General features: G+C 37.6%; 1 protein-coding gene across 1 annotated transcript; it reads left to right on the top strand.

Annotated features, from left to right (window-relative positions):
- Positions 1 to 1,652: 1,652 nt before the first annotated feature.
- On the top strand, positions 1,653 to 13,303 carry LOC105436594 (tyrosine-protein kinase receptor Tie-1-like). The gene is made up of 8 exons (XM_030988216.1): positions 1,653 to 1,671; positions 5,497 to 5,811; positions 7,561 to 7,809; positions 8,098 to 8,229; positions 8,699 to 8,854; positions 11,071 to 11,208; positions 12,078 to 12,116; positions 12,873 to 13,303. Exons 1-8 carry the CDS (start codon positions 1,653 to 1,655, stop codon positions 13,301 to 13,303), a joined length of 1,479 nt encoding a protein of 492 aa, XP_030844076.1.
- The last annotated feature ends 6,643 nt before the right edge of the window (positions 13,304 to 19,946 follow it).

Genomic DNA, 19,946 nt, shown 5'->3' on the forward strand with positions numbered 1-19,946 from the left:
TACATATACATGTAAATCAATTTGCACAATACAATACATCAAACAAATAAACATGCAGTTGAAAGGGAAGGGGGGTCGACAAAAAAAAGCAGAGCTTGTAGGGTGTAGGCCCCCCTGTAAAAGTAATTATTATGAATTATTATTATGCATTATTATTATGAATTATTATTATGGCAAACACCCTCTAGGACGACTACCCCCAGGACAACTACCCCAGACACCTAGTAAAGGTTACAGCTTGAAGTGTATGGCGCCCTCAATTTGCATGTTTGAAGACAGAATGGAGTGACTGAGAGAGGGAAGTAACATGCCTATTACACGCAGTGTTTACGGACAATGCCTCACTGACTCTCTTACATATGTAGTTATACTATTATACAAAAATTTATGAAAGAAACACAATTAAAGTTTTCCGCGTACAACAGAAAACCCAATTTATGTATTCTTTTATCAATATTTGTCTTCAAACACATTTGGGGGGGGGGATCTTTGCAGAAGTATATTATAATCAATATATGCTTTGTTCGAACAATGTAAGTGAAGTGAATCAAATACACTATTCATATAATCCTCGTCTCATATGTTCACACACACGCACACACACACATACACAACCATCAACGTACACACACACACACCCACACACACGCACAATCATAAACGCACACACACATACACAACCACCCACCTACACAATACACACCAACCCACACACGCTCTCGCACACAGAGCCCAAATATACGGGTCCACATAATTATGTCCACACATTATGCGGGCCTATTACATATCAAAATATACGACCGCTATTAAAGACGACATTTTTAAAATGGCATGAAAAAGGAGTAAATGGCAAATAAGTAACTAATGGAATCATTTCGTGCGTTCCTTCTACAAGCTGAGTTATTATAAGGAGAACAAATATCTTCAGTATAAACATCCAGTTTCTGTAAGGTTCCGCCTTGATATCCGGAATCGTAGTGGTATTTTCCCCTTTGGATGAGGCAAATCTTCTAGCTGCAAAGTGGGGATCAGACACAATCTATCGGAACACGCTATTGGCTGTTCCATAAATAGCTGGTTCGATATATGACGTAGTTTGAATCGCATTTGAGTGATTACCAGGTCGCTGTAAGTATATGCTTTAAAAGATTTCCGCAACCCCGATAGACGAATTTAAATTGTGAGACAAGGAGGAAACTTTGTACTCTCGAGTCTTGACAAGGGCTATTGTCGATGATTGAAGTAGTATGCAGAAAGTTTCGTTCTGTCTAGGGCGACCAGGTAAGTTATAGACCTGGCTTAAATTTGCTATTTTGTCTGCACCATAGGAGAGAAATACGAACAAAATTCACCAGTGGTGCCAAATTTAGCCCAGCCGAAACTTCCTTCTTGTTGGATAATTTCTCATCGGAAAAAACCCATTTTTATGAGTGACAATAAATTATATCCATGATAAGTTAAGTTTAAGACTAAATTTTGTGAACAAGGAAACACTTCTCCTGAATATGGCCTGGACAATTTCATCTTGCCTCGTTGATGCTTCCTAGATTGACAATTTGAAGCAGTGTCTTCAGTGTTTTCGCTAGTGTATGATGGCATCCTTACTGTGTTGGAGCAATTCTTTTTCTGGACTCATGCTTGTATTATTCTACATGGTTGTTACGAGTAATGGTAAGTAAATATTCACCATTTATTATCTTAACGAATAGATTTACCATGTAAATAACCTCCATTTAATCAAAAAGTATACTTGAATGAGAGAAACTAGATATTCTGTAAAAATAAGGGAAAATACATTAACAATGCCTCTTTTAAAAGTCAATACAAGTCTATACATATTACATAATACTAACCCCGATATTTTTTGCGTAACGTTACTTTATACTGAGTGTGACAAAACGAGAGAATTAATAAGTTTGAATCCTTTTGACTGTTAAAAACTCAAAAGTCAAAGTTTGAACCAAAGTGATGTTTGCATATTATAAGATTTAAGGACGTGAAAGTCATCTTTTGAAAAGAAATATCTGAATTTCTGAGTACATTTTAACTGTTTGACAATTCGATGTATATACATTATTTATGATCGCGTAGAGCGTAGCTAGCCCCCGTAAGCTTGGGAGTTTTGGGCATTTAATTAAGGTCAGATGAGCTTAATTTGAAAACTTATTTGTAATACTGGTAAAGGTCACTATATTTAAAAAAAAATTAAATCTTGGTTGTGGGCGAAGGGTCCCCCGCGCGAAGCGCTTAAGCATTGAATTTCCATTAAATTATTTTAGAAAGAAGACGATTTTTAGTGCCGTTCTCGACTCTTAACCCTAATTGTCGGAATTTATTTTTCCGATTATGAGAGAAAGCAGACGATTCGTTGTATACTGTTCTCGACTCGAATCCTTGTCTGAATTCAGTTCCCCCTTCCGCGCGAAAGCTTAGACGTTTCATTATATTATTAGAGAAACAAGACGATTCGTTGTTCCGTTCTTGACTCTTAATCCTTGTCTGAATGAGGTTCCCCCCCCCCCTCTCCCACGCAAAGCGCGGAAGTTTTGACCTTTCATTAAATTATTATATAAAGAAGACGATTTGTTGTACCGTTCTCGACTCTTAATCCTAATCATCTGAATTCAGTATTCCCTCCTTCCGCGCGAAGCGCGCTCCCTGGGGGGGGGGGGGGGCGCTGAAGGGCCTCCTGCGCGAAGCTTAGACGTTTCATCAAATTATTAGATGCATATTGACCCTTAATTCTTGTCTGAATGAAGTTTACCGTATCCCGCGCGAAGGCAGACGATTCGTTGTACTGTTTTCGACTCTTAATCCGCGCCCCCTCCCTCGCGAAACGTGAAAGCTCAGACGTTTCATTCAATTATAATAGAAAGAAGACGATTTGTTGTACCGTTTTCTCGACTCTTAACCCTAATAATCTGAATTCATTTTTCCCCTTCACGCGCAAAGCGCGGAAGCTTTGACGTTTCATTAAACTATCATAGAAAGAAGGCAATGTTTGGTGCCGTTCTCGACTCTCAATCCTTGTATGAATTCAGTTACCCCCTCTCGCGCAAAGCGCGGAAGCTTTGGCGTATCAATAAATATTAGGGGAAAAAAGACGATTCGTTGTACCGTTCTTGACTCGTAATCCTTGTTTGAATTTAGTTTCCCCGAAAATTTTAAAACTCTGATTTCTTTAGCCGATGTTACAGGAAAGTGAAACTTCGAGAAAAACTAGTATTCTAGTTGTAGTCTCTCTCGAAGTCGTCACAGTGGATAAAGCGTCACAGTTCGTAGGGAAAAAAAACTTGTCGGCCGACTGACATTATACATCCCACCGACTTCAAACTTTTGCATTGATATATTACACGAGGATCGAGCAAGAATACCGACACAGCCAACCCGACACAGCAAAATATTTATGCGTGTCTTTCGTGCTCCCTCGACGAGACGACTCCACCGAACAACCCCTCTTCTCTCAGGCTCTTACCTCCTCCTCTCTCTCCTCTCTTTCATCTCCCGATTCTTTTGTTTCGTTCTTTTTTCCTTTTCTCCTTTTCTTTCTTTTCTTTCTTTTCCTTTTTCCTTTTTTTCTTTTTCTCTTTCTTTCTTCTGTTCTCTTTCCTTTTTTTTCCTTCCTTTCCTTTCTTTTCCTTTTTTCCTTTCCTTTTCTGTTTTTCTTTTCTTTTTTTTCCCTTTCCCTCTCTATTTTTCCCTCCCCCTTTTCTCTTTTTTCCCGACGGGAAACATATTTTGAAAAGGTTCCATTGGTTGCCCAAAAGGCGTAGAATTGCAATTAATACACTTTTTGTTGTTTAAAAGCATTGAATGGTCAAGCCCCAAATTATTTGTCTACATTATTATCTTTTAAATCACATCCATGTGCACATAACTAACGAAATACACAGGACAAGCTGCCTTCTAAGGCTACCTCACACAACGACAATCTCTTGGAGATTGCGCCTTCAGTTCCACCGCTCCACAGCTTTGGAATAACCCAACACTAGACATACAAACAGACTTATCTGTTGCTATCTCAGAGTTTTTGCTGAAGACGCACTTGTTTTCTGAAAGCTTTTGAATTGGTTTTTGTATTGTTTGTAAAGTATTAGCGTTAGGAATTTTGTTTTCATCACTGTGTAGTAGAGTACATTCATATAGTAGCTGTGCTTTTCATATTGTTATTATAATTAGGGCGAGCCATAATGAATGTCCGACCTAGCAACAACTAAACAGGTGAATTAAATTGCTCGTTGCCAGGAAAATGAGTCTACATTTGAATAACTATCGGAATACATATCAAAAATGGTTTATTGACCATGTTGACAAAACAAAAACAGACATCTGAGAGTTACAACATAACAAAAAAGCTCTGGGCAAAACTTGTGAATGTAGAGAAATTGGAGCATCTAGAGATAAAAGGAATATCAAATATCGATGAAATATAAATAAGTCACGTCTGAGCCATTCTCTTGTTGTATTTTTTGTTAGGGGGGTGTCTTGAATATTAATGTAGTAAACTGTTAGACATCCATTGTAGATTAAAGCATCTTTCAGTGAGCATTTTAATGAAATATTTAGATTAGCTTCTATGTAACTTCCCATTTAGCTAAGGCCCTATGGCGAATGCTGTTAAAGATGACTCCCCTCATTCAGGACCGGAAGTACTGTTGGTTTTCATTCTATGTTATGATTCAAGTTGCACAATGTATAATTTTTTTTAAATCAGTCTCATGAAATTTTTATTTCATCATTCTTATCATACTTGCATGACTTACATAAAGTGAGATTCAAATTTATACTCTTTCTCCTCAATGAATACTGAAATATTGCTTTCAGTTTTCTCTTTATTACTTGTAGAACGGATCCGAATTCATACTCCATATCTAGGCTCAGTTTGTTAATTGCTTATTTTGATTTCAATGAGATTTACATTTCTCGTCATTCATGCTTGTACAGCGCATAGAGAAACCACAGTTTATTATGCGCTTCATAAATATGTTATTATTATTATTATTATTATTACATGACATATCGTCTGTTGAGAGCTGGAAGAGTGTTTTGTTGCTATGTTATGAATGTGAGTTTACGCCCTCCTGTCTCTCAACAGCAGGCGATACGCGGCACCCTCTCCCACAGCTCGGTTCTCAATATGTGTAATGTTTTCTTTTTTTAATCCATTATTAATATCAATTTCATTATAAACTGCTCAATTTTAAAACACACATGCCCTTATAAATTCTGATGTTATATACAATAATTATTAAATATTGTACTCATGAGCTTACTTTAATTTAATTCATAATGTATAATAATTCGATTGTAGCACATTATTATATACATATATTTATTTATTTATATCTATTTGTATTTGCATTTTTATTTGAAATCCAATTTCAAGTTTTGGTTGCAATAAAAAAAAAAATAACAATAACAAATTCTGGTCTAATTAGTCTACTGAGATGTGCATGCTATTAAATCTATTATTGACTATTGTTTTGTTTTTTCTAGGATACATCGTAGACCTGACATTAGTGACCAATCACCCCCTCCTGGATCCTCCCAACACACATGATCAATATATCGGCGTCTACCTAGGTCAGAAAGATGCAAGCATCAGAGACAATATCACGTTCGACCGCATTATCCGGACCATTGATACTACACGTCTCCCGAACTTTATCGGCACAGTAAATGAAGGTCAACGTATAAGAAAGCTAATATTCGAGCAGTCTATTCAAACCAAGGCATTGGGAGCATTCTACGTAGCTTTAGAATATGAAGGAACCACACGTTTGACCTCAACTGTTGTCTTGATGCACAATGGTGAGTATAAATATTTGTAAAACTCTTTACTACCTCGGTCACACTGCCAAACCAACTCCAAACCGACCATATTTGGGCCACTTGAGTTATTAAATGAAACTTGTTTACTGGGTCTGAGTCGGTCTTTTATCGGTCTCGTTGGTGTGACTGATGCATTTGCTTGTACGTTATTGCCGTTTATTGAAACTTATAACAGCATGCACAGCCAACTGGGAGCCACCATTTTTCAGAAAAAAGAAAGACAAAAGGACCCGACTTTGACGTTCTCTGGACGTTCCCTAATATTTTGATTTAGGAGAAACATACAACTAGCTCCAGTCTAAAGGAAAACATATTTTCCAAAACTGAATAAAAATTAAGAACATCTTTGAACTTTTTAAAGTGAAACTAGGGTAACAGCAATTTCATGTATTTACGGCACTGTCCTATATCTTGAAGTTGTATTAAGGGAACAGATCTACTTAATATTGTACGAGGACACTGAACAAAAAAGCAAGGGATGGATTTAGAATCACTCTAAAACATGTTCACAATTACGGAAGTGATAAAACTTATACAATTTGGACACGAGATGCATGTTCTGAGCATTTTTTTGCTCATTCCCTGACCTGATGTAATATAATAATATGGTCTTCCATGTCTTTGGGTAGCCTCGTCAATTTTGATATCGTTCTTCCCGAGGGCCCTGCAATCATTTTCCCCTTACGTCAGCCGGGTGACCATTGTTCCCACCGGGTACCCATTTATTTCATGTGGGGAGAGAGGCTAATCCAGGTTAATGTCTTGACAAGGGAAAGTATTGCCTTGACAGGGATTCGAATCCCAACCATGTTCTTCAGTGACGTCTCGACTAGATCACATCATCAATACAATGATTGGCTCAAATATTTGTCAAAATATTACCATGTAAGCCTATACATAAATTCATAAGAATACCCCATTTTGACTTTTACATTTGATGATTTCTATACTTTCAGTACTAAACATCAATGGCGTACTGATGGGAGGGGGGGGGCAGTTGACCCCCTAAATAAAATTCAAACGTGGTTTATTTCTAATTCGTTATCAGTGACTTACAGATGTTACTGAAATGGCATGATTTTTCGCTGAGCTTCGGGGGGCTCTGCCCCCTGGACCCCTCCAAAAGCCCTCAGGTGGCCCCTGGTTTCTCATCTGACCGTAATTTAATGCCTAAATTTCCTGAGCTTCTGGGGGCTCCGCCCCCTGGAACCCACTCCAATTTGTGACCTGCAAGTGTCACAAATAATTTGTATCAAAATATGCTCATCTGACCGTAATAATGCCTAAAACCCATGAGCTTCCGGGGGCTCCGCCCCCTTGACCCCACCGGGGCCCTAATTATACGGACCCCTGAATGCTCATCTGACCGTAATTAAATGCCTAAAACCCCTGAGCTTCCGGGGGCTCTTCTCCCTGGACCCAAACAAGGGCCCTAAGGCGGGCCCCTCGATGCTCATCGATTAAATTAAATGGGCTAAAACCTCTAAGCTTCATGGGGCTCCGGCCCTTCACCCCCGCAGGTGCTTTGCCCCTGGACCCCACGTCAATCAGCTCCACTTACTTCCTGATCTACCTGATCGTAAATACTTTAGCCCCCCCCCCCTTTTTGAAAAAACGTTTTACGGGGCCTGCATGTTAGAGTGGTGGTGATGCGGATTTTTTTCTCCCCCCCCCCCCCTCAAACGTTTTTTATCATTATATAGCATATTACTCCCATTTACTCTACAGCGCCAATCCTGCCTGAACAGACAACGTTGACTGTCCATGTCGGGGAAACTGTTACATTCGCTGTTGCCACAAACCTAACGGAAGATGACCTCCGGTGGCGGTTTAATTTAGTTGGGATACATGGCGGTAAAGGAAAGCAGAGTCTAACTTTGGAGAACGTGCAGCTAAACCAAACTGGGGTATACAAGTGTTTTGCAACTGGAAAAGGATGGGATGCAAAAAATGCAATATTCCTTCTTCATGTCGTCAGTAAGTTGACAGCTTACTATCCGTACATGTATCTAAAGCATCGTTATATTCAAACATTGTTGAAATTGTTTATAATTCTATATTATTGTTGCCATCAAAATATCAGTGAAATGAAAATTGAATATTGACAATGGTTATCTTTTTATTGTGTTAGGAGGGATGTATAGATAGAGTGTTAGAATGCAGGCATGTCAATGTATATTGGCATATCGGTTATCTACCTCTGATATTGTTTAGATGCTGGATTCTTATCAACTTTGAAATACTAATATTGTTTACTTCAAACAGGATGCCCAGCTCATCGTTGGGGATCCGAATGTGAACATACCTGTAATGAGTGTCTCAATGGAGGCAAGTGCGATGTAGACTCAGGAGAGTGTGTATGTCCTCCTGGTTTCAACGGGACAACATGTGAACACGGTAGGTTTCTTCACTTTATTGGGTCCTCTGCGCTTTTAGTTGATACACCCCCCCCCCCTTTTTTTTTTGTATACATGTTCTGGATTAAGCTTAATATTTTGTTGATGTGAATAAATACAATGATTTCATGTAAATTACATGCTTGAAATAATGTTCAATCTGCAATACTCTATAACAGGCCTGCTCTATAATGTACGAAATGCGTATAGTGATAACATTGACAAAGCTTTCATTAATAAAATTCAATCGATGAAACCCTGATATAAGGAAACAGCATTATTTCGTTGGCATTTTCGTACATTTTGATCGTTCAATACCTAAAACTCTTTTCAATATAATTATCACGCGAATCAAAATCAACGTAACTCAATGTCGATACCGTATTACTAATCTATTGCGTAAGCTCGTTTGAATCGCTATTATGAAGGCAATTGTATCCTTTATCCCTTTATTGTCACTTTATCCCAAGTCCTGGGCAGCAACCGGTTCGGGCAGGATGGCAGCTTTTCTTGTGATTCCTCAGGAGATGATCACAGTCCAGGGTGTCGGGGTAAACTCTTCTGCCTACCAGACCCCTTTGGATGTACCTGTGCAGCAGGATTCATGGGAATCAATTGTACAACAGGTACTTTGAGTCATGTAAATCAAATTCTGGAATCATTCAGAAGCGAATATTTTAACTACGAAAGACCTCCAAAATACATCATCTTGGAAGAAGAATGTATGAAACATATTCGTTTAAAAACGGATTACTCATGAATGTACATGTTATTGTATATTTCAACAGTTATTCACATGTCTATTCCGGCAGATAAATCTATTTTTCATGAAAAGGTTTTTAATCTCCAACGCTTGACATATTTTATATTCTCTTGCGTAAGTGAAGGTAACGAGAAAAGAGATGAAATAGAAAAAAAATCAACCTTGACGCAGCTTTAATTATAAGCCACGGCAAAAACTGAATACGAAAGACATGAGTGACGAAGAAGGCATATTTATATTTGTATTAATGAAAGGGTTAAACCATTTGATTCTCAAGACTGAAAGAGAGGTTGCTCCACGTGTGACCTTGCAACTCATGTGATGAGAACAGGTATTCGTTTACATAGAAGTGCTTTTCAAAAGTCAATTAGTCTTCTTGTCAAGTACATACTAAAGCGTTAAGAGGGACCTTTATTATGGCATTTCCTCGCGATTTAATTTGGTCTGCCTTATACTTTTTGAAACCTGAACTTAAAATAAGCCGAAATATATCTTGAATAGAGTATTCGAGAATAATGTTATGAGTGCGTATCAAGAAACATGGTAACATAATAATACCATGAATTAGAAACATCTATGAGGATAAAAGGAGATTCCATAATGGGATATACTCTGCCACTTAAAATATCCCTTTTGTTATATTTTAACAAGTGGTGCTTGATTGAAGGTGAAGGTATTTTAGTTTTTTATATTCTGTAGATGAACAAAAATAATTATATTCTTTTCCGAGGGGCAGTATTTTCTTCATCCGTGGTTCGAAAAGACGCACACAAACAAACAAGCGAAAAATAATTGGGTTTTTTAATAGTCAACATTTTTGTACTTAGCTTAGCTTAAGCTTAAATGCTCAGGACGGAGTGTCCCCTTGCGCTCCTACGGGTGGTCTGCCTCCATTCATTTCTGTCCTGGGCTTGGTGTTGGGCAGCCTCCAGGCTTAATCCAGAGTCTTGGCGGATTTGGTCTTTCCACCTCAGGGGAGGACGTCCTGGTGGCCGTGGCGCAGTAAAGTCATTGGTGTGGACTTGTATTGGTAGGCGTTCCTGTGGCATACGTACCACATGTCCAAACCATTTCAGGCGGCGGTTGGATATTTCCTCATTTATTGTCTTGGAGATTTTCAATGACTTTCTGATGTCTACGCTTCTGATTTTATCTAGAAGATGGACTCCTGCTATTGTCCGCAGACATCTCATCTCAAAGGTCTCCAGTTTATCCCGGTCAGTTTTCCTTAGCGTCCACGTCTCAGACCCGTAGGTGGCTATAGGACGAATGAGGGCATTATAAATCCTAACCTTCAGGGCTCTTGAAATATCTTGGTTGGTCCATATATTGTTTTGTACATGTATTCTAATTATGATGAAGAGCTGGAAAGCCAGCGACTCTTTTCCGTATCAATCTATTTAAGTAACCATTAATGTGCAAGCATGTAGCCCTTACAAATTGTGCTCGATCAGAAGAAAAGGAATACCGAATTCGTAATATCCCACATTATAGGATGATGTTTCCCCATCCCAATTACTAAAACAACATGCATGTACAACATTTCTTCGCTTTAAAACCCATGTACTATAAACTATAATAATTCCATTTAAATCCTTTGAAGCAGTTCCCCTTGGATCAAATTGATATATAAAGTATGATCTGCAAATACATATAAGAAACCTCCTCATTGAAAATGTCTGGGTAATTCATTCAAATATATCGGAATTTAACAGATAATATAAAAAATAAATATAATCGAGCTTAATATATCTATCATTAGATAGATCTTATTAAAAAGTATCAAAGACGTTTAAATGCACTTGTGAGCGGGAGTGCATTGAAGAAGAAAAAAAACGAATTAGCGGAACCAAGTCTACCAAGCTTTCAAAACGCACTCTAGATATCTCATTGACCCATTTATTCAGGATTTGTTTGAATTCATTCTAGAAATTTGATATCATGCCAACAATTATATCAATGTACCTTGGGCCTTCCTGTCAATGTGAAATATTGAAGATTAAAAAGCGCATAAAGCCTACCTCATAATGCTGTTCCTTTTCTTCTATTACTTTATCGATCCCCATGATTTTTTTAAAGAATGTAACCCAGGGACGTATGGAGCAAATTGTTTGCAAGAGTGCCACTGCTCTCCACTTAACATCTGTACCAAGGATACAGGAGAATGCATTGATGGGACTGCGTGTCAAGAAGGCTGGACTGGTGTCAACTGTCAAGGTGATTTTTATTAAAATTTCAGTTTTCATAGAAAGTTTTTTTAATATTTTTACCATACATTATTATCACATAATAAACACATCACGATAAAGAGCCGAAATCCATTTCGTCCTTCATTATTTCTTGGGCTTGTCAAAGCAAAAGGCAAAAACACAACAAGAACCAGGGGAAAAAAGTTTCATGATTAAACAGATACTAGTTTTAGCCAATTTGTGGCTAGATTTGCAGTTAGTTATCATTTGACACGCATTCCCTGCTTTTGTCTATTATGCTGAGTTGACCAATGGAGTTCGTTCTCCAATCCATGCAGACTTTAATCTCGATCAAATTTGATTTTGTCATTCATATCAAACATGAACATAGGTGCCCCAAAGGTCACATATGATCATTGGCAGTTCCTCTTAAACTCAGCTATGTAAATTCAGTACATCATTTATAGAGAACCATCTTATTGTCTTGTGAAATATTATGTATGCTAATGCCCATGCAATCGAAGCGTTCTTGGTGTTATAGATTGTTTTTGCACAACAGTAATTGAAAAACAAGATATCGCCTCGCTCGGAATGGTGCTATATAATGTGCAGAATAATATTGCTAATACGATCAAACAGTCTGCTCTCGTGTGTCTTGATATTTAATCGTAACTACACTTGAAGGTGAACCTTTGAGAGCCGGATATTTAGTATTAAGATTAAGATTTCCGCACATCAATTGTTAAGCAAACTGGAAGTACTTCTATAATATTCTGAAGTACGTGCTCTCCAGTTAAAAGCTATATTTTAAAAGCACTGTATTTTGAAAAGTTATTGTTTTTCCTATAGTGGTAAATTTGAACCCTGTTTATTATTGTTTTCCTAATCTTTTTACAGTTCGAACTTCCCCCATTGAGGAGGTTGATGGTGATACACGTAAGCTCACATTGGCTTATAGTTCAACATAAGAATAAAGGCGTGTTAAGATATGAGGCATAAAACCTCAACGGTTACAACGTGTAAATGGCTCTCATTTGCGAGCAACAAATAATAATAATAATAATATTGATAATGATAATAATAATAAAAAGAAATATATAGATTAAAAACACCACTACTACTACTACTAGAAGTAGTAGAAGTAGTACCACTACTACTGCAACTGATAGTAATAATATTAGTAACAATATCTGGCATTTGTATTGCGCCATCTATCTATAGAACTTCTATTCTGAGGCGCACAGTTAAAATAACCACCACATAACCACCACAAGGATAAAAAGATAAGAATAAGTGTCTGAATAACAGATGCACTGCGCATACTGAGCTCTCTGGGAAGTGTATTACACTTTACGTCATCACAAAAAAAAATCGCAGCAGTTTACCGCTAAATATCTGAATGAATTATTTAAACAAATATATATAAGGCATTACCATCTCTGTTGTGATAGAAATAGATTGATACGTTTTTAAGGGGATTTAAATGGAAACTAAAAATATAACTGCCCTGCGGAATTCCTAAACTGCCCTGCGGAATTCCTACTTGCCATTAGAATACCTAGATTTCTATGATTATGTTATATAAACAAGTATAAGCTTGTGTGGGTTAGTGTTATGTGCGTGCTTGCGTGCGTGAGGCGTACAATCTCATATGTTAACAATGTTTTCTCTTCTCCTTATCTACATATTCAGCGATTCCTGGAACGAAATCGGCAAGTTCTGGTTTCACTTCTTCAACCATCCCCATTGTTGAAGCTACAACTCAAGCTTCTACTAGTGCTACCACTCCTGCCACCCCTACCATCCCTCCACAGCCTGTTCCTTCTTACGCCATATCAAGCTTCAACTACACCAAGGTTAACAATAACGAACCTATAACAATGGTTTGTGTCGTGACAGGATTACCTCCACCGACCTCTGAAAACATCAGTGTCTCCAATACAGCCGGTGCAGATGAAGGGATTATCTTTCTGGGGACCAATGTCACTGAATCAACCAGGACATCCTGGTACGAGGTTACGGTGAGCCTCGATGAGGCACCTCAGAATTTCACCTGTCTTTTGCGCAAACCGGACGGGGAAAGTGTCTCGAAAGATCTGGCCGTCTCTGTTTATGGTAAGTAATTCTGAACTATAGCAGCATACCCATGGGTGTCGATCCTTACGTAATACCTATTCATCAGGGGGGGATGAATGAATAGATCATCCCCCCTGATGAATAGGTATCAGTTACGGATCGACACCCATGAGCATACCTGTTTTTGCTATGATTTACTGACAAGAGCTTAGCGTCCTGAGTACATTCATTGTTAATGCGAATGGAATTGAAGATGCTTTGTACATCTCTATGTACGTCACAAACAATGAATACAAATAATAAACAAAATTTGTCAGTTTTCTTATATTGCCTTTTCTGTCTTTAAAATGGTTTCCATGTGACAGGTGGCTATCTCATCAACTCAGCTCTCAATTAACATAAGAAACAGAGGATCACGGGGGACCAACGATTACCGCTTAGACATTGTTTTCTATATAGAGGGAGCAAGTTGCTACAAGTAGTACAGTGGGGCTTTAAATATGTAGTCTTAAAATTTGAATGGCTTCATACAAATGTTTTTGAAACTCAATTTACGTTCTATCAGAACCTCCAAGCTTTGTTGAATCTAACTTACTCGTCCAAAAGATGACATCTCACTCGGTCACCATACGATGGACACCTTGGAATGAGACTTATGATCGTGGTGATGGGCCAGTGATTGGATATCGAGTCTACTACAACACACACGGACTGGATAACATAGCCAGGGCTTCAAGAGATCTCATCAGAGATACTACTTTCACGATCACTAATTTGACACGGGACACAGTGTATGATTTCAGATTGACTGCTTCGAGGGAGGGGCCATCGGGTGAGGGGATGTACAGCCCAGTAGCAAGAGCTAGGACAAAGTGTACTGGTAAGAGCAGTAGACTTTTATCATAACAACTGATAATGGGTGGCTCATCAACATCATTTTATCGGCCGCAGTCGGGATGAAGTTCACTCTTTCACGTCACCCGCTCTTTGGTTTGGTTTGGTTTGGTTTTATTTTCCGTATAAAAATTCAATACATACAAGAATACAATTTACAAATAATACAAATCAAGAATTAAAAATTACAACCCCCTCCCAAACCCTCATTAACACTTTTCAACCTAGACCTTATTAACGCTTTCTAACTTAAGATTGAGATTAAGGGAATTTATATCATTTAACATTGTTGGTGGCTAAAGTAAGTTTAATGAATTTAATTTATCTGTTGTTATTATTTTTTAACCGTTATTGACAACAAAAGCACTTAACCAAGCGTGTACCTTACAGGTTCCGCACATTTTCATTCCTCGAGCTGAAGATTTATTAATAATAGCAAATATAGTCGCGATATTATCATAATTAATGATAAATCTGATAAAAGTAAGAGTATAGTTTATTAAAAATAATGATTGCTTTTCTTCTCCTGACCATTAGGACCTAAACAGGTTCCAAAGACCTATATTACATTGCATTCTTTAAAAAATTATATTGTTAAATTTCCCGCTCTGACATGTGAGGCTGGTTAATATGGACTCACCGTAGTAAATTCACATTGAAGGCAAAATAATTGTAGACAGTATAATATTCACCTAATGTGAATAATATATGGTTAGTTGTTTTAACCAGTAACTTAGTTACAACCAAAACAACATAATTGTCTTTATTTTTGGTATTAATCCTTTTTTCAGCACCTTCTGAGGCGCCTGTTCTGTCTGTGAGAAATAAAAGTCGAACAACCATCACTTTGGATTGGGAGGTGAGCTGAAATGATTTCATTGCATTTTATTTTGTTATTATTATCAACTATAAAGGAATACATTTCAGTTTAATTTACTTAAATTCAATGATTAAAATGTGCTTAATTGGAAAAAAGGGTTTAAATGTTCAGTATGAGCGCTTATAAACGGACCCAAATACTTCAATTTAAAATACACAATTGTACACATTACTAAAAGTCCACTCGAAGTATCATTTCGTACGTTAATTAGTTTGGATAAAGCGTTTCGTATGTTTACTCCGTATTGAAAATGTTAGGTTTGACGGTGAATATGGCGAACTTAACATTTGCAAATTAGTAAAATGGGTGAATTCTTCCCGTTTGTCATATTTATATTGATAATAGGTAATACCAGAGCAATCATGGGGATGCAGTGCCCTTTCTGGATTAGAAATCAATGTAAGCACCGATGGACAAAATGGCTTTCCTCGAACCTTGTTATTCAATACAACGGCGGGTACTGCCGACATTGGAGAGCTTGAGGATTGTTCTACGTATAACATCAACGCAGCGTTTAGAAACAAAGACGAGTTAGGGATCTTTTCAGAAATATTCTCAGTGAGCACGTCTTTGATACGTAAGAATATCTGTTTTCTAATTGTATGTTTAGTGCGTTGAGTTGTACAATATTAACGCTTGGGTTGTATTACATTCACAATACCTTATATCGCTTATCTTGACGGATGAAAGAAAATTTACCATAAAGACTATATCACAACGCTAAGAGTGAAATGTATAGTCATTGAATCAAAGAACACAGGTCTGTCATGCGAGGGAATTTCAGGAGTACATGGTAGCCCAATATGGACTAGATGGCATCATTACTGGTACATTTACCGGTCTTCAATTTGTTCTTAAATATTCTTTCAGTTTGCAAATTGCAAGTTTAGTTATATTTCACATTTATTTCCAGGACCCGCAGGTGTAGAAGCCTTACAGATGTCTCCTTTAACCACACAAATTGAAGTCAGCTGGGAAACGTCATCAAGTCTATGCTCCCCTGACTTCTATATCATACGCTACAGTCTATATCAGAAGCTTGCCTGCTCTTCACCAGAAGACACTCTAACAGAGTTTGAAGTGATTACCAACGTCACACAATACAATAATCTAGTGGGGTTGGAGCCTTACTCACGATACAAGATCTCAGTTACAGCTGTAAATGGTGCCGGGCAGAGTGAACCCACGATCGGCTATTCAGATACTAGGCCAGGACGTGAGTAATGAACTTATAAGCAAAATATGCTTTCCCCATAACAGTTTCAAGAAATATACAAGGTGATAAATTGTGTTAACCGCGTGTTATGATTATGAAGATTGGATATAATATACAGAAACAAAGTAGCTATGGGTCCAAGGCTCGTCACCTAACGTGAAATCGATTGCGAGGATCGTAATAGAGATATACTCCCAGTCATGAAAATATACCCCCTTGTGGACAAAAAAGTCCTTTCGGTAGTCCGAAAATGTATCATACACCTTACCAGTCAAATCTCTATTAGATTCCCTGCATATGACATACGCATTGATCTAAAAATATCATATTTAAGAATTTTGTTTTACTTTACCTAAATTATGAATGGTACAGTTTGGTTGCGATGTATATTCCCTTCAGCCGTCACGCTAGCCTTGCTGCGTAAACAAATAAAACGTCAAGTTTTAACGGATTTAGGTACGTTCTCTTATATTTCTGATTCACTTCAGCAACGTCCAACATAACAAATGTCAGGCTTAATCCAGAAAGGACGTCTCCAACACGATTAGGATTCACCTGGCAACCTTTCAACTGCAGAAATGTAAATGGAGTGTTCTATTACTACTATACAAGAATCTACACGGATAGTGGTAGGAGTAGAGCACCGGCTCGGAGGATATACTTGTATGATGACTTCTCATACTCATCAGTAGAGTTCAATGGTCTTGAGGCATGCACGATGTATGAACTGAATATCAATGTCGTCAACCAGGCTCCGTGGAATTCTGGAAGTGTGTCTTATGCTATCGGTGTAACAGGAGTTACTTGTAAGTGTACACAAAAGTACAAATGAAATTACATTTTTAGAATCACCTTCGGGAAGTCACATTGCCCTATTTTGTGAACGTATTCCAACTATTCCGTTCCAAAACTGCATAGTAAAATCATATTTGTGCCAGATATCCACATTCCTATAGTGATACATTATGTCCATATACATGTACGACATTACATTTCGAATTCAATAATCATGTCTTTAAGACATTTAAGGGTTTTCAGGTAGAGATTACTAAATTGTCCCCGTTACAAAAAATCTTTTTTTACAATGTTTACAGATTTTCGTATATATGTTTAGCATTTTACCTATTTTCTAGGAATTTTCATAAAGAATAGTGATAGTAAGGGGCGGGATTCTCAACTGAATTTGTAAGTCTCTTTTTATTCAATATCTAGATACGTCATGCATTATAATTGTATTAATAATTGTTATAATTAACTGTGGTTCAGATATCGACCCTGTATTGACTAGAGAGCGTATAATTATCATAACAAAGGGTCCAGGTAAAATGATAAGAAAAAAAAAGAAAAGATAAAATCTGTTTCTTGTATCATGATTTTGTCCTTCGCATTATGATATGTTAAAGGCGCTCGAATACAAATAGCCCAGCTATAATAATAATAATAATAATAATTATTATAATAGTAATTGTGGGTTCTTGTATAGCTCTCTTATCTGTCAGACTTGACACTCCTGGCGCTCTATAGACATGCTTCCAATTCTTACGCTTACTCCAAATCAAGGAAATCCCGTCTGTTGGAAAGAGGTTATCACATTCTTTAACTTAAAAAGTAATAGGTAAACACATGTTCAATGTTTACACAGGTAGAAATGTTTAGCTTAATCTTTGGCTACATAGAGAATTAAGCTCGGAAAACCATGACTATGTAATACGATGGAGTTATACGACTATTAGGCGGGTCTCTGTGTTATGTTTATTGGTTGGTGTAATACCTTTCTAGAATACAAACCACTCTCCTGAAATGTACTTTATTTTGCAAGATTAACAATTTACATTTTTCTCTCTCTTTGTATTGCATACAGTCACAAGGGCATCTGCTTCTGCAACTGGGAATCAACTAAAAGTTATTTGGAGTGTTCCGTCTCAATGCGATGTGGATTACTACAGATTATCATATCAACTCATCTCACGTAAGGCATGTCAAGATGTTCCTGTAATAGATTCACCAGTCTACGAACTCAACGCCACATCGCCTTTTACATATGTCTCCAAATACCTTACAAACTTGGAATATTATGCCACTTATAGCATCTCCATCATAGCTGTGATAAGAAGAGCAGAGAGCCTACCTATGAATGTTAGCGGAGACACACGAGATGGAGGTATATAAACAAATATGATTATACTAGCTTTGGCGTATCTTCGATGAAGGGGGGGGGGGGTGTGGCAGAGGGTGCACTAGCTCCGGGTGGCTCTTGAAGGGAGCGCCAAACAAACATTATAACACACGCGACAGAGAGGGGCGCAGGAAACGGAAACGCAAAAGAAAAGAAAAAAGGGGTTAAAGGAAAGACAAATAGGATTATAATATGAAACTTCAATTTGCAGAATGAATTGCAATAGAAATAAGGCTTTTCTTTAATTAAGGTATTTAAATGCGAAAGTTCTGAAGCTCCGTCGCTTTGCTCATCGCGTATGTTCCGTCCGGATTCTGAAATCTCGCGCCCCATTATAGAATTTAATTCTTTGAATCGTTCAAGATTGAACAAAAAAATCAACTGTCGTTGCTACATTTTTAAATCATCAACAGCCTATGGTTAAATATAAGATAAAGAACAAGTACAAAGTTATTTGATTCATCGATTGAAAGAAATCTCAATTTTTCCGGCTTTTTGGTTTGCACCGAGCACCATAATTAATAGATACTCCACGGAAGCACACTTTTGTAACGCATGACATGACAAGCGAGTCCAATTAATAATAATAAATTCATCGAATCAATCGTTTGTTCTGGTATATATCTATCTTCTGTGGTGTTATGTAGGCCCGGGAAGACAAAGGACCTACTATTGTTGTTGTATTGGTCGTTATGACGGAGTTCTTTGCGTGACCCTTACGATGAGATTCTAAGTTATAAGAGAAATATTGTCACTTTCCATAGTGATTTACATTATTTCTTGTGTAAGTAAGTACACCCCGAAATCCAGTTTTCTATTCCTGTTTTGGATTTACCCCTTATATCTAGTTACAACTGCTATATTGTTAATTAAATATTCATAGCTTGATTTTCTTCACAGACCCCTCTGCTATCGAGTCAGTGTCGTACAACTCTACTGCCCACTCCTTGCGCTTTGTGTGGGAGGAACCCTCTTGCGAAAGCCTACATGGTGTTTTTGATCGCTACGTATACGATCTCTATGATCCTACTGATGGGGGTAGATATGTCCGGTATCCAACGACCATACGAAGAAAAGATGTTCAAATAACTGGACTTGATGCCTGCACAGAATATCGCTTCAGAATAAGAGTAGTTACTACCCAACAGAGAAGGAGTGAATGGCATGTGGAAATGGCAATGACTAATATATCAGGTTTGATAAATGAGATATAGGCCTATCGTACATGTGTATTGGTTATAAAGACACGTATTCTGTAATATGTCCATTGTACACATTAAACTATTGACGATTGAAGAGTATTTTTTTTCAAGGGAAAGTATGGGAAACTGTATGTTTCAAAGTCCAGGCTTTGATACAGTCCATCTATTGGCGTTGCTCCAAGAGAGTTAGATAGCTGTTACTGCTAGCCTAGTATTGGCTCATGGATAATACAAATCTAACATACATCAGAAAAAACTACATTATTTGGAGTCAATACATATTCTAAAGATAGAGATTAGATTTAGTGTAATCACAGTGTAA

The sequence above is a fragment of the Strongylocentrotus purpuratus genome, unplaced genomic scaffold (assembly GCF_000002235.5).
Source record: "Strongylocentrotus purpuratus isolate Spur 01 unplaced genomic scaffold, Spur_5.0 spur5_contig_840, whole genome shotgun sequence".
Classification (NCBI taxonomy): domain Eukaryota; kingdom Metazoa; phylum Echinodermata; class Echinoidea; order Camarodonta; family Strongylocentrotidae; genus Strongylocentrotus; species Strongylocentrotus purpuratus.

Coding starts and splice junctions, on each gene's coding strand:
- LOC105436594 (XM_030988216.1), top strand. Junction 5,812..7,560: donor TGTTGTCTTGATGCACAATG/GTGAGTATAAAT, acceptor TTTACTCTACAG/CGCCAATCCTGCCTGAACAG. Junction 8,230..8,698: donor CGGGACAACATGTGAACACG/GTAGGTTTCTTC, acceptor CTTTATCCCAAG/TCCTGGGCAGCAACCGGTTC.